At 58.2% G+C, this 11,872-nt stretch overlaps 1 protein-coding gene across 2 annotated transcripts; it reads right to left on the reverse strand.

Annotated features, from left to right (window-relative positions):
• Positions 1-1,187: 1,187 nt before the first annotated feature.
• NMUR1 (neuromedin U receptor 1) lies at positions 1,188-5,383 on the reverse strand. 2 transcript variants are annotated; one of them, XM_005237756.3, is made up of 3 exons: positions 5,081-5,383; positions 3,557-4,453; positions 1,188-2,266 (listed from the first exon to the last, which is right to left on the reverse strand). In XM_005237756.3, exons 2-3 carry the CDS (start codon positions 4,449-4,451, stop codon positions 1,863-1,865), a joined length of 1,299 nt encoding a protein of 432 aa, XP_005237813.2. In that variant the 5' UTR covers positions 4,452-4,453; positions 5,081-5,383; the 3' UTR covers positions 1,188-1,862. The 2 variants fall into 2 exon arrangements, with proteins under 2 accessions (XP_005237813.2, XP_055673237.1); XM_055817262.1 differs by lacking the exon at positions 5,081-5,383 and adding an exon at positions 4,820-4,931.
• Positions 5,384-11,872: the final 6,489 nt, after the last annotated feature.

Consider the following 11,872-nt stretch of genomic DNA (forward strand, 5'->3'; position numbering starts at 1 on the left):
CAGCTGTTGCTGCATGATTAAACGCTGTTGACCACCCACTGAAAAGCCATTCCCTGGAGATCTGTGGCTGGGTGAAGTGACATGGGGCAATAACTGCCATCAAGGAGACAACAGTCATGTCCACCTGCACAGCAGTTACGAGGGGCCCTGCATGGCTACCAGGGTGCTGTCCCCTGCCAGGACCATCAGTGATGAGAGCCGGAAAGGGAAGGAAATAGATGGATCTTGATGCTCTTGGCCATGCTGACATCATGTGGAGAGAGGCTGTGAGCAGCCAGCAGGACCCTGAAGCTCAAAGTTACCACAGCCCCATGCCCACCCTCACCCCGCAGCACACAGCAGGACCCCACAAACACTTTGCCCATGGCAGATCCTGCTGTGGGTATGGGGAGCTGGCCCCACTGCCCCTGAACCAGAGACCAGGTCAATAGGGGCAGGAGGGAGTTTGCAAGCCCCAAATCCCACCCATTCTTTGTTACTGGCCTGGCTGTGGCTCCATATGATGTGCTTAGGAGGGGCTGGAAGGAGAGCAGCAGCTGCCAGCACTCTGTCTGGAGCTCAGTCCTCTGGTATTTGCGCTCAGGTCCCCAGGTGAGCCCCACAGGTACATCCATGCTGCCCAGAGGCACAGCCATGGGATGCCAAGCCAGGGGAGCAACCAGGGCTGGGGAAGATGTGTAAGCCAAGAGCTCAAGCTGCTTGGCCAGCCCCTCAGGTGGCATTCTGGACCCTCAATATTTCATCCTGTGGGAAGACCTGGCATACACCAGGAAGTCAGCAGCATTGATCACAGACAGTAAATCGATGGGTCCTTCCAGCCCGTGGGAGCGTGACCAGCCAGCCCGCATCCCGTGGCATTTTCATGACATTTTGCGAGCTGCATGTCTGGGGACAAATTGATCGCCACCGCTCTGGAGGCAGCTTCCCCTCTGCAATGGCCCCAACCTCAGCTCAACCCGAGCATCCCTGACACCAAGAAGGGTGCTGCTCATGCCTTCCCTGCCGTGCTGTTCCCTGAGCCTGGCCAGGCCCACAGGCAGCAGAGCTCACAGGCAGAGCTGGTGGGACACCCCTGGTGCCCATCACCCTGGCACATGGCCTGCCTGTCACTGCCCAGGAGGATGGCCCAGGTTCAGTCCTGTGCTGGGAGCAGAGCTGGGTCCAGGGGGATGCAACCAGGGCACAAAGCAGGTCAACGGCATTTTTAATTCTCAATGAGGATTAGCCCATGCAGGGCGGGGAGGGAGGGCTCCACACACTCCCCAGGGTTGCAGGGGCCCATGGTGAGCTGAGGAAGAGGAGGGTGGCACCCACCAGATGTGAGTCAGAGAGGGGAGAGCAGGGCATATTCATGGGGTACATGGACAGGTACAGCGCTGTGCCTTGGTGCTGCAGGCAGCCTGGGACTCCCATTGTCCCATATTTTCCCCCACAGACTCCAGCTCTTGAGGGAGCAGCTGTACTTCTTCCCTTGCCCTCATGGGCTCGGGATGCAGGGCAGGCGGAAGGCTGGGAGCAGAGAGCCACACCAGCACCCTGCAGCCAGACACTGGCTGGCACCACTGAAGAGATGTGCAAGAAAATAAGGGGCACGTCGATGCCAGAGGGCCCTGGGGAGGTCTCCTGAGATAAGGCACCCACAAACTTTTTCATCCAGGGCACAACAGCATCGCCACTGCCACCATGTCCCTGGAGCAGCACTGTCAAGAGAACCAGTCTTTGCATCCCAGTGGGATGGCACAGAGAGGCAGGGATGCCTCCATCTCTCCTGCCCCGATCCCCACCATGGGATGGGTGCCATAGTCAGGGGGATGCTGGTGGTGGGGAAAGCTGACCCCAGTCCCCCTGTGTCCTCCCACTCTTCAGCAGAGGGATGTTGCATGGGTGGTGGCCTGGCCACCCTCCACCTCCTCGAGCTCGAACTCGTCAGCATCAGAGAGGGGCAGCCCGTTGGTGCCGGGCATGGGCTCGCACTCAGTGCTGCGGGTGGTGGTGCGGGTGACACTGGGTGAGTATTTCCGTGACCGCAGTGGACCGTGGCCAACATGGCACATCACCTCCTTGAACATCTCCCGGAAGCGGGTGGACATCAGGTTGTAGAGGATGGGGTTGGCGGCTGAGCTCAGGTAGAAGAAGACGCCCGAGATGATGTGGACATACTGGAACATGTGGAGCATGTGGCTGGTCCAGGTGGAGACGAAGCTCCAGACAAGGCGGTCTGTGTGGAAGGGGGCCCAGCAGATCCCGAACACCACCACCAGCACAACTGTGGGAGCCGAGGAGCTGCTGTTACTGAGGGGATGGGACTCACCCCCCCAAGGGTCCTCCAGTCCCTGGCCAAGCGCTGCCCAGTTTTGGCTTTGGCCATAGCAAAGGACACCCAAAAAAGCACGGGAGAGGGAAAGGATGAGGGGAAGGGGGAGAGGGGAAGGACCCCCCCAGTGCCTTTTTGACTTGCTGTGGAGAGGCTGGAGGTCTGGACAGGATCTCCTCCCTCCAACTCCTGCCAGGCTGCTCCAGGCACTGCTGCACCATGTGTCTCTGCTCCCCATCAGCAGGCAGCTGGCCCTGCCACAGCCCCAGGGCCATGCAGCATGGCTGGGGGATGCCCCTGTGGGCATCCAGCCTCCAGGAACCCTGCCACCCTCACCAGCAAAGTCCAAGGAGCAAGAGCTATTTGTGCCCTTTCCTTCTGCTCTGGTTTTGGAGGGTTTTTTATAACCCCGCTCTGCTGATGGAAAGGAAAGGGGGTGATGTATAGGTGGTCCTGGGGTCCCCTGCCCTGCCCATGCCACGCTGCATCTGCATTGCACGCAAGGGACAGGTCCCCCTTTGTCCCCGTCCCAGCCCTGGTGCTGGGGGAAGCGGGGTTACCACTTGTCTGGGACATGGCGGAGAAGCAGCCCTGGCCCTGCGGATGGACTGTGCTGGGCAACCTGCCATCACTGTACCATCACGGGGCTGGGAGCACGCGGAGGTCAGCGTGCCGGGGAGAGAAAGCTAGCCAAGGGCAGCCGGCTGCCACTGCCAAGAAGGGGGCCAGGGGCTGCAGGGACAGAACTGGGGAGGGAAGCAGGAACACAGAGCGGTGGGATGGAGGGATGCTCCAGTCCGGCCTTGGGTCAGTGCATCATTGCCCCAGGACAGTTGCAGAGGCTGTGGGACTGGGTAGGAATGATCCCCCTCTGGGAAATACCACCACCACCACCACCAGACCAGCATGCGAGGTCTGGCTGGGAGACAGGGAGCAGGTTCCCCCATCCCAACCCACCTCATTTCCCTTTCTCACCCAGCACTTTCATTGAGGAGGAGAGGTCTCATGGCTAGGAAGGAGCTGGCATAAGCAACCCTCGCTGGTGGACTGGAGCCACCAGATCTGTCTTTGCCCTGATATCCCACAAGCAAGCCCCGCAGCCTTCCTCTGGGACAGCCCTGCTTCAGTGCTCTGGACCACCTGTGCCTCAGTTTCCCCCACAGCACCCTTCCAACAGAGCCTTGGGAGATACTCCCTGGCTCTGCCCATCCCCAGCATCACACTCCCCAGCATCAGACTCACACAGCATCTTTGTGACCTGCCTCCTCTTGACTTTCTTCTGCCCCCGGGTGTTGTGGCACTTGCCGCTGCCGCTGGACTTCGCTCCCAAGGTCTCCAACATCTTTTCCTTCTTGAGCTGCAGGCCAATGAGCAGGTAGAGGACACTGATGGTTCCCATGGGCAGGAAGAAGAAGACGATGGTGGTAATCTGGATGATGAGGTTGTAGGTCAAGCGTGGCTTCACCAGGGTGCAGATCTCCGAATCAGGCACCCGCCCCCGGCCAGGCACGTAGAGAGGCTGCAGCCCATGGAGGCTGGTGTTGGGGATGGAGCAGATGACCGACAAGACCCAAATAGTGATGATGACCCTCTTGGCATGGTTCCTGGTCACCACATACTTGGCCTTGAGTGGGTGCACCACAGCGATGTAGCGCTCCACGCTCAGGGCTGTGACATTGAGGATGGAAGCGAAGCAGACGGCCTCGAAGAGCAACGTCTTGAAATAGCAGCCGCTGGCGCCCAGCAGGAAGGGGTAGTTGCTCCACATGTCATACAGCTCCAGCGGCATCCCCAGCAGCAGCACCAGCAGGTCGGACACGGCCAGGCTGAACAGGTAGTAGTTGGTGGGGGTCCTCATGAACCGGTGCCGGAGGATGACAATGCAGGTGAGTGTGTTGCCCACAGCCCCCACCACAAAGATCATCAGGTAGATGACACAGACTGGGACAAAGAAGCTAGACCGTCGGGGTCCCAGGTACTTATCCCGCAGCTGTTCCTCTGTCAGGTTGGCATCCTTGGGGTCGAACAAGGTCGCTCGGTGAGTCCTGTTGCAGAGATCAGGGCTGATGGGCTCCACAGGAAAGTCTTGCTGAGGCAGGGGGAACTCAGGGCTGGAGCAGCTGACGTACGGATTCATGGCTGCGGAGAGACGGGGAGGTTTGTGGCATGCTTTCCCAACCCCTCTGCTGCCCCTGCTCCCTCTGCCCCTCTCCCCACTGGTGTTAGGTTCCCAGTATGACGCTGATCGCCACAGCTCTGCACCCTTGCAGCCATCCTACCCCAGCCACAGCCTTTCTTGGGAAACCATCCAAAATCTACCCCCCACCCTCCCTCCAGGGTTCCCAAGCACTCCTTGTCCTATTTCCCACTCACAAACAACTCCTCAGCCCTTTGCCCCCTTGACGGGGGATGTTAGCAAAGCTCTCCCTTTTCCCTGCTCCCCAAAGCAGAGCAGGGTACAGCCCCAAAGCCAACCCCAAAAATCGATCCCAGCTCCAACTCTACCGGCTGTGCAGAGGAGCTGACAGGGTGACCGTAAAACAGCCAGAAGGAAAATTGATTTTCCAGCCCAAGAAGGACGTATGGCTTGCTGAGAAGCTCCAGATGAAGGCTGAGGTCCCACCACTCCTGCGCCACACAGGGTCGGGCTGGGGAGGGAGCATGGGAGGGGATGGATACTCACTGCCTTAAGAGGCAGGCTAATGAAATCCTGCCGCCGCTCTCTCCCCCGAGCTCAGCTCCGAGAAGCTGCCTGTCCTTACCCACCTTCTCCCTCTCGTCCTCCATCAGAGAGAGGCTGGCGAGTGAGTCGGGGGCTTCCTCTCCCACCGCTGGGGCAGCAAAACCCGGCACCGAGACCCTACCCCTGCTGGGGGCTGGCTCCTGGTTCACAAAGCAGCGCTGCTGAAAAGATGCTCTTCAGAGAGAGGAAATAACGTTAAAGTAATAAACTCCACTGACTCTAAGACAGTCCCGGGGGAGGGAGGTGCAGCCGCCTCCAGCCCCACCAGCAGCCTTCGCAACGCAGGGATTTGCCATTTGCGTGGCCTGCGTGGTGCGGCATCCATCAGCCCCGCTGCCATCCTGACACTGCCAGGCATGGGGGCCTGCACAGCACCCACCGCTCGTCCGGGCTCGTCTGGGGAGATGCAGAGGGCCCCAGCCGCTTCCTGGGGTCTCCCCGCTTCCAGATGTCCAACCCCTGGGTTACCCGAGTCACTCCCCCTTGGACCAGCTGGCTCCAGCTGGCTCCCCTCACACTTCAGAGGGAGGAAGTTGCTGCACTCGCAGTGTCACCCCTTGCTCCTCACCGGGGTCTGCTCCCTCCCTGTACCCAGTGTCTGTCTGTCTGTGCTCCCACCTGCCCTCTGTGCTGGCACCCAGTCCTGGGGACACCCCCAGCCGCAGGGCAGCGTTCCTGCTCGGCAGCTGTGTAGCTGCATGCAGACCCATTGCACACACACACTTGTACATAAACGTGTGCAGACATGCAAACAAATACATACATACACACACAAACATGCCTACACACACGTATACATGCACACACATACATGCCTACACACATACATGCCCATGCACGTGTGTGCACACATACATGTGTGCATACATACATGCCTGCACACACAGATGCATGCACACACCCAGATGCATGCACACACATACATGCCTACACACACACTACACACGTTTGCACACACATACATGCCTGCACACACACTACACACATAAATGCTTGCACACACACATGCACACACAGTACACACGTATGTTTGCGCACACATACATGCCTGCACACACACTACACACATAAATGCTTGCACACACGCATGCACACACAGTACACATGTATGTTTGCGCACACATACATGCCTGCACACACACTACACACATAAATGCTTGCACACACACATGCACACACGTATGTTTGCACACACATACATGCCTGCACACACACTACACACATAAATGCTTGCACACACACATGCACACACAGTACACACGTATGTTTGCACACATACATGCCCACACACACAAGCATGCAGACGCGCACACCCCGACACTGACTCACGCGTTCCCGTGCCCCCGGCCGTGCGGCAGGGCTGCGGGTCCCCACTCCTCTCTTCCCCCACCACGTCCCTCCCCGGGCGGCAGCCCACCGGAGCCCCCCGCCCCTCCTCACCGCCCCGGCCCCGCTCCGCCCGCGGAGAAGCGCTGACGGCTGCGGAGCGGGGCGGGGGCTTTCCAGCCCGCCCCGGCCCCCCGGAGGTGGGGAAGGGGCGGTGGATGGGAGGTCGGGGCAAGGGGGTGACACCGGGGAGGCTGTGCCTGGTGGGGAAGGGGTCCGAGCGAGGGGGGAAGCTGCTGCGCATCGCTCCGCCGCCCCGTGCGACGGCAGAGGGCACTGCCAGCCCGCGGGACGGGCGGGCACCCTGGGCACAGGTGCGCGCACCGGTCCCTGCGGCCCCTCCGAGGGTGGCAGAGCCCAGGGGGACCCGGCCCCCCGACCCCGGGATGACACCTTGAAGGGCTCGGGCACCCCGGGGACCCTCCTCCATCCAGCCCGTCCCAGCGCCATCTGTGCGCGGAGTGCCTGGCTGAGCGGGCAGGATGGAGCTGGAAGAGGCTTTGGCGGGGCTGGATTCGAGCAGGCAGGACGGGGATCTTGGAGAAGGAGCTGGGAGAGACCTGCCGGGAGAGACCTGCCGCCTCCTCCCCAGCTCCCACCCGAGCTGAGCCCCAGCACAGCTCGCTGTGCCACTGAGCCCCGTGCCTGCTGCCAGGATCCAGCAGCCTCCAGCATCGGGACAGTGCTCCTGGAGTCCTGCACCCCCAAAATCACCCTCCTGATGCCAGAGCACACAGCAGCAGCACCGCTCACCCCCTTCCCTCCCATGGCCCAAGGGGAAACTGAGGCACCAAGCTCCCACTGGTGCCTTCTTCCCAGGAGGCTCGGTGCCCACAGGAGTGCTCCAGCTTGCTGCTGTTGCACAGGGAAGCAAATAGAGCCTGGGTGCAACCAGAGATGGTTGGCAGGACACGACTGGGCACAAATGTCCCCAGGGCCACCAGGCACAGCCTGGCACTGGAGCAGAGCACTCGGCACCACCCCTGCTCAGGAGCCACCCACATGGACCACACACCTTGGCACACTACTCCAGAGCACCCTGGGGGTACAGGGTGCCAGCTGAGGGGGGGGGGACACAGCACCCCATTTCCCTGCTGGCTGGTGAAATAAAGCCAAAGGAGAGCAGCAGAGGACAGCACCCAGGGGGAAGGATGTGGCAGGTGGGGACAGTGTGCTTGGACCAACCCAAGGGAGTGATGTACACGGTGGGAACTGATCCCACAAAACCCTGGAGACATTTTTCCTCCCAGTTTTAATAAGGCACAAAGATCCTTGAGAAAGCCTTGAGAGTGCCCAGCCCGGCCTCTGCCCAGGCTGGCAGCAGAGGGAAAATCAGCCTATCACCTCCCTGTCCTGCAGGCCACTGTGCTGGTGTGAGTGATCTCTGCCAGCTCTGTCCCCAAAAAGTGATAATAATGGGCAGGAGGAATGCCACAGGGGTCCAAGGCTACCCTGAGACATGACTTTCCTCGGGAAATCATCTCACAGCAGAGGAGAGGAACTACTGAAGCCAAAGGGCTGGAGGGTAAAGGAGCGTAAACAAGACATTATGCAAGGGAAGATCGCAACAAGCTGGAAATAGCGCCTGGAACTAGGAGGGAGAAGAGGTGCTGCCCCTCTATGGGAGAGATTAAGGCAACGAAACCTTGTCCCCTCTGGGCTTGGAAACACACTAAAACACTGGGGTTTATGGCACAGTGCTGGTGACAGCAGGAACAGGACTCAGGAACAGCAGCTGGGCGATGCTGGCAGGGGTTCAGCAGGGCTGGCTATGCAGATGCCAGGGTGGGCGACAATGTTAGGGAGCTGGCACGCTGCAGACCACAGCCCCTGGGTGGCAGAGCCAGAAACAGTAGCTGATGGGCACAGATTTCTCTCCCTGCCTCCAGACTATGCACAGGCTGCCTTTTTCCCTGGGGGATGTCCAAGGCAGGGGACGGATCCATGCTGGTGCTGAGGCAGGTTGTGCTGTACCACTGAGGCACCAGAAACCTAGGCAAAAGCCCACTTGAGGGAATGCATCAGGGAACGAAGCATTGCTGAAAATCTATCTCATTTTCCATCCTTTCTCTCTCCCTTCCATCCTCATCTGCCTCCCCCTGTTTCCTGGCCACCCTGCTGAGCACGCACACAGGCGGCCGGCTCCCAGCACAATCCCAGCTGCTCCCTGGGCTCTGTGCACTGTGGCACAGCCATCTCTCCCATCCCTGGGGCAAAGGCTCCTCCCTGCATGCAGCCATGATGTCTCCCACCCCTGTCCTGTTCATCACCCCTGCCCAGCCCCCTGAGCTCTGCACCTGTGTCCTTGTCCCTGCGGGGACTCCCACAGCTCATCTGTCCTCCACCCCTATGGGGATGAGGGGATGTCTGCTGGGACTGGGGGGCTCAGAGGTTGCTTGGGTTGGAGCAAAGCAATGGAGATGCTGCTGAGCTCTTACCAAACTTCAACATCTGTTTCTCTGCAGTCTTCATTCCTAGCTGAAGGCAATGGGCACATGGTAAGGATGGTTTGGATGGTTTGCAACAAGCAAGGACCAGACAGAGCTTAGTTCACTCAGAGCTGAACCATGGGTCCATCTGTCCCCCTCTAAGTTGCCAGATCCTGGCTTCCAGGTAGCAACAGACCTCCCTGTCCTACTCACTTATGGTCCAGCTCTCCTAGACCTGGCTTTGCTGGGACACCAGAACCACTGTACTGAGGATCCTTCTTCCTCTGCCTCCCCTTTTCCGCCACCATTCATACCAGCCTGCTGGAGCTTTCCCCATAACTGGGGCCTCAACAGCTGCTCCCACCCTACCTGCTGTTTTATCTCTTTGAGAAGAGTTGGTAGCTCTCTGGGACTGCACATCACTTCTTCCCCTTGGCATCTGTTTCTTGCTACCCCTCCCCACCAAGTCAAGCCTGACAGTACTTCAGTGATCCTTTCTGTTTTTCGATTTTCTTATAAACCAAATAACCAGGAGGTGGTAACCCCTCTTCCATCAGTGCGCCCCTGCTGCTTAAAAGAGGGTGACCTGTACATGGGAGCATGGCCCTTAAGCCTATTCCCCTTATCACGTATTTTATAGTAACCCTGCCCAGGGAGGCAGCAGTGGGCATAGCCAGAAGCACATCAAACCCACTCCTTGCCATGATTTGTTGGCCACAGTCCAGCCATCTCTGTGGCCAGAGCATCTCTGAGCTGGACTGGAAATTTCAGCGGCAAGTAAGCAAGCTAGGAGCACCCACAAGGCTCCCTACATAACCCCAGCTCAAAGGATCTCTCCAGTCTTCCTCCCCTCAGCCTTTCTCCCGCTCCGTGCATGCACCCATCCCTCCCAGCAAGCCAGCCAGTACGGAGGCTGTCCCTCCACATGTGGGTTAAGGCTGGCACACGGAGGTTGAGCAAGGCCAGCTCTGCAGCATTGCCAGGAGAATTAAGAGGCCAAAAGAGAAGACAAACAGCAGCTTTGAAGCCTGAAAGCTGCAGCCCTAATAACCAACTGCATCCACTCCTGGCAATCGCAGGGCAGGCCAGCACAGCCTTTTACAGAGCTGTTTTTGCTCTGTCCCCCCATTTCTTCCCATTTTGCAGTTTTAATTAATAGCCTCTGGTCCTGAGCATAAAAACCCACCCCGGCACAGAGTGACACTGCATCTGAGGGGAACTGGGGCACATACAGTCACTTGTCCCCTCCCTGTGCCACCACCCTGCAGCAGGCAAGAGCCTTCGGGGTGCATCCCTCGCTGCCACTGAAGCAAGTGGATAAGCAGCCCCTTCACAGGTTATTGCTGCAGCAAACCTTCCCAGGTAGAGATGGACAGCATGGACAGAACAGGGTTGTGAAGCTTTAGGGACAAGAATAAACCCTCTTCCCTTGGAAAACAAACAAATCTCTTCACCACAAGGATGTAAGAGGGTCTTGTCTCCCTGCTAGGAGCTGCCTTCTACCCCTCTTTGGTCACCTGGAGGTGATGCATCCAGAGGATGCATCTCACAGAGGAGGAGGATGCTCCTTTCAGTCCCCAGGGCCAGGAAGGGCCACTCAGACCCATAGGGCACCAGACCTGCATCTGGGTGATTTTGCAGCGACATAGCTGGAGGTGAATGCAAGTCAGTGGTGTGATCTTTCCAAAGCAGTGCTGCTGTCATTTACCCAGCAGAGCCCACCCACACAACCTTGCCTGGTGTGGGACACCCTCCTCTAGAAATTTCTTGCCCATTGCTACCCTTTGTGTTTCCAGTCACTAACTCTCTAAAGGCCTTTTTTCCACTGTGTAAAAATCTCATCTCAACATTGTTACCCTCCTCACCCCCTCTCACACAGCCTGAACAGGTGACTTGTTAATCTCTCCCAAGAGTGGCAGCTCCTTCTAGATCTCCAAGTCCCCTTTTCTGAGCTGGTCATAACCTGCCCACACACTTTCCAAGGTGTGGGCTCCCAGCAAAGGAACTAGCAAGGAGCCTCTGGGACAGCTAACTGCATCCCTGTGGGATGCAGGGCTGGTACCCTGCTCACACCCTGGGGTTTTTCCCTTGCACCTGAAGCCCCGCAGCTCATTTGAGACATTGATGGGAAGGGGCATTTCTCCTCCACTCCAAACTGTGCTGAGACAGAAGCAAAGGGGCAGGTGGGAAGGACCATTTCAATGTTCACTGGGAAAAAAGCAATATGCTTTCTAAGGAACAGCAAAAATGGCGAGTGGTCCTCAGGTCTGCTGGGGGGACATGGGAAGGCAGGCACTCTCTGAGCAGGTATTTGGGCTCCATGGCAACCATAATTTTACTAATCAGGTCCAGCACAGACTTGAAATGCTTTTTCACCTGGCAGGAGCACTGGCCTTTTCCAGATCCTCATCAGGCTGAGCTACCCAGGGGTGCTGTCTTGGCCATGCCCATCGCATAGTGATGGAGCGGGATGAGGGCTGGCTGCAGCCAGGGCATCCTGACAAAAGCCTCAGTGCTGTGCCCCCATCCAGCACAAAGCTGGAGACCATGTTTTTCTGAGGCCAGGATGAATCACCCAAGATGAAAAAAGCATCAGGTTACTTCTCAAGGTACAGATGTGTCTGTCAGCCAGGGCTTTGCTAATAACACACCATTTTCCTGCCTCCCCCTCACCACCTCCCTCTGCTCCTGTCTGACACTGCTCGGTGGCTTCATGCAGGGTCAGCAGAGCAGATGCTGGCATTGCAACCAGTGATGGAGATGGCATTTTGTACCTGGAGAGTAGAGATGCAGTTGCAGGAAGGGTCATCCCCTTACCCCACACTCAGGGCACTGCTACCACCATGTTTTCCTTAACCTGGAAAACCCCAGCTTGGAGAGGATGAGTTGCAGCCCACAGCAAGTCCCAGGGCTGCAGCAGAATGCTCTGTGGGCCCAAGGGGCAGCAAACAAGCCATGATGGAAATCCCTTCTTCTGACTGAAACCTGCTCTGTGGCTGC

The sequence above is a fragment of the Falco peregrinus genome, chromosome 12 (genome assembly GCF_023634155.1).
Source record: "Falco peregrinus isolate bFalPer1 chromosome 12, bFalPer1.pri, whole genome shotgun sequence".
NCBI lineage: Eukaryota > Metazoa > Chordata > Aves > Falconiformes > Falconidae > Falco > Falco peregrinus.

Bases quoted from the DNA above. Each gene is read 5' to 3' on its own strand.
- NMUR1 (XM_005237756.3), bottom strand. From the start codon at position 4,451: ATGAATCCGTACGTCAGCTGCTCCAGCCCTGAGTTCCCCCTGCCTCAG. The intron at 2,267-3,556 runs GTGAGTCTGATG...CGGCTCCCACAG, and splicing joins GCAGGTCACAAAGATGCTGT to TTGTGCTGGTGGTGGTGTTC.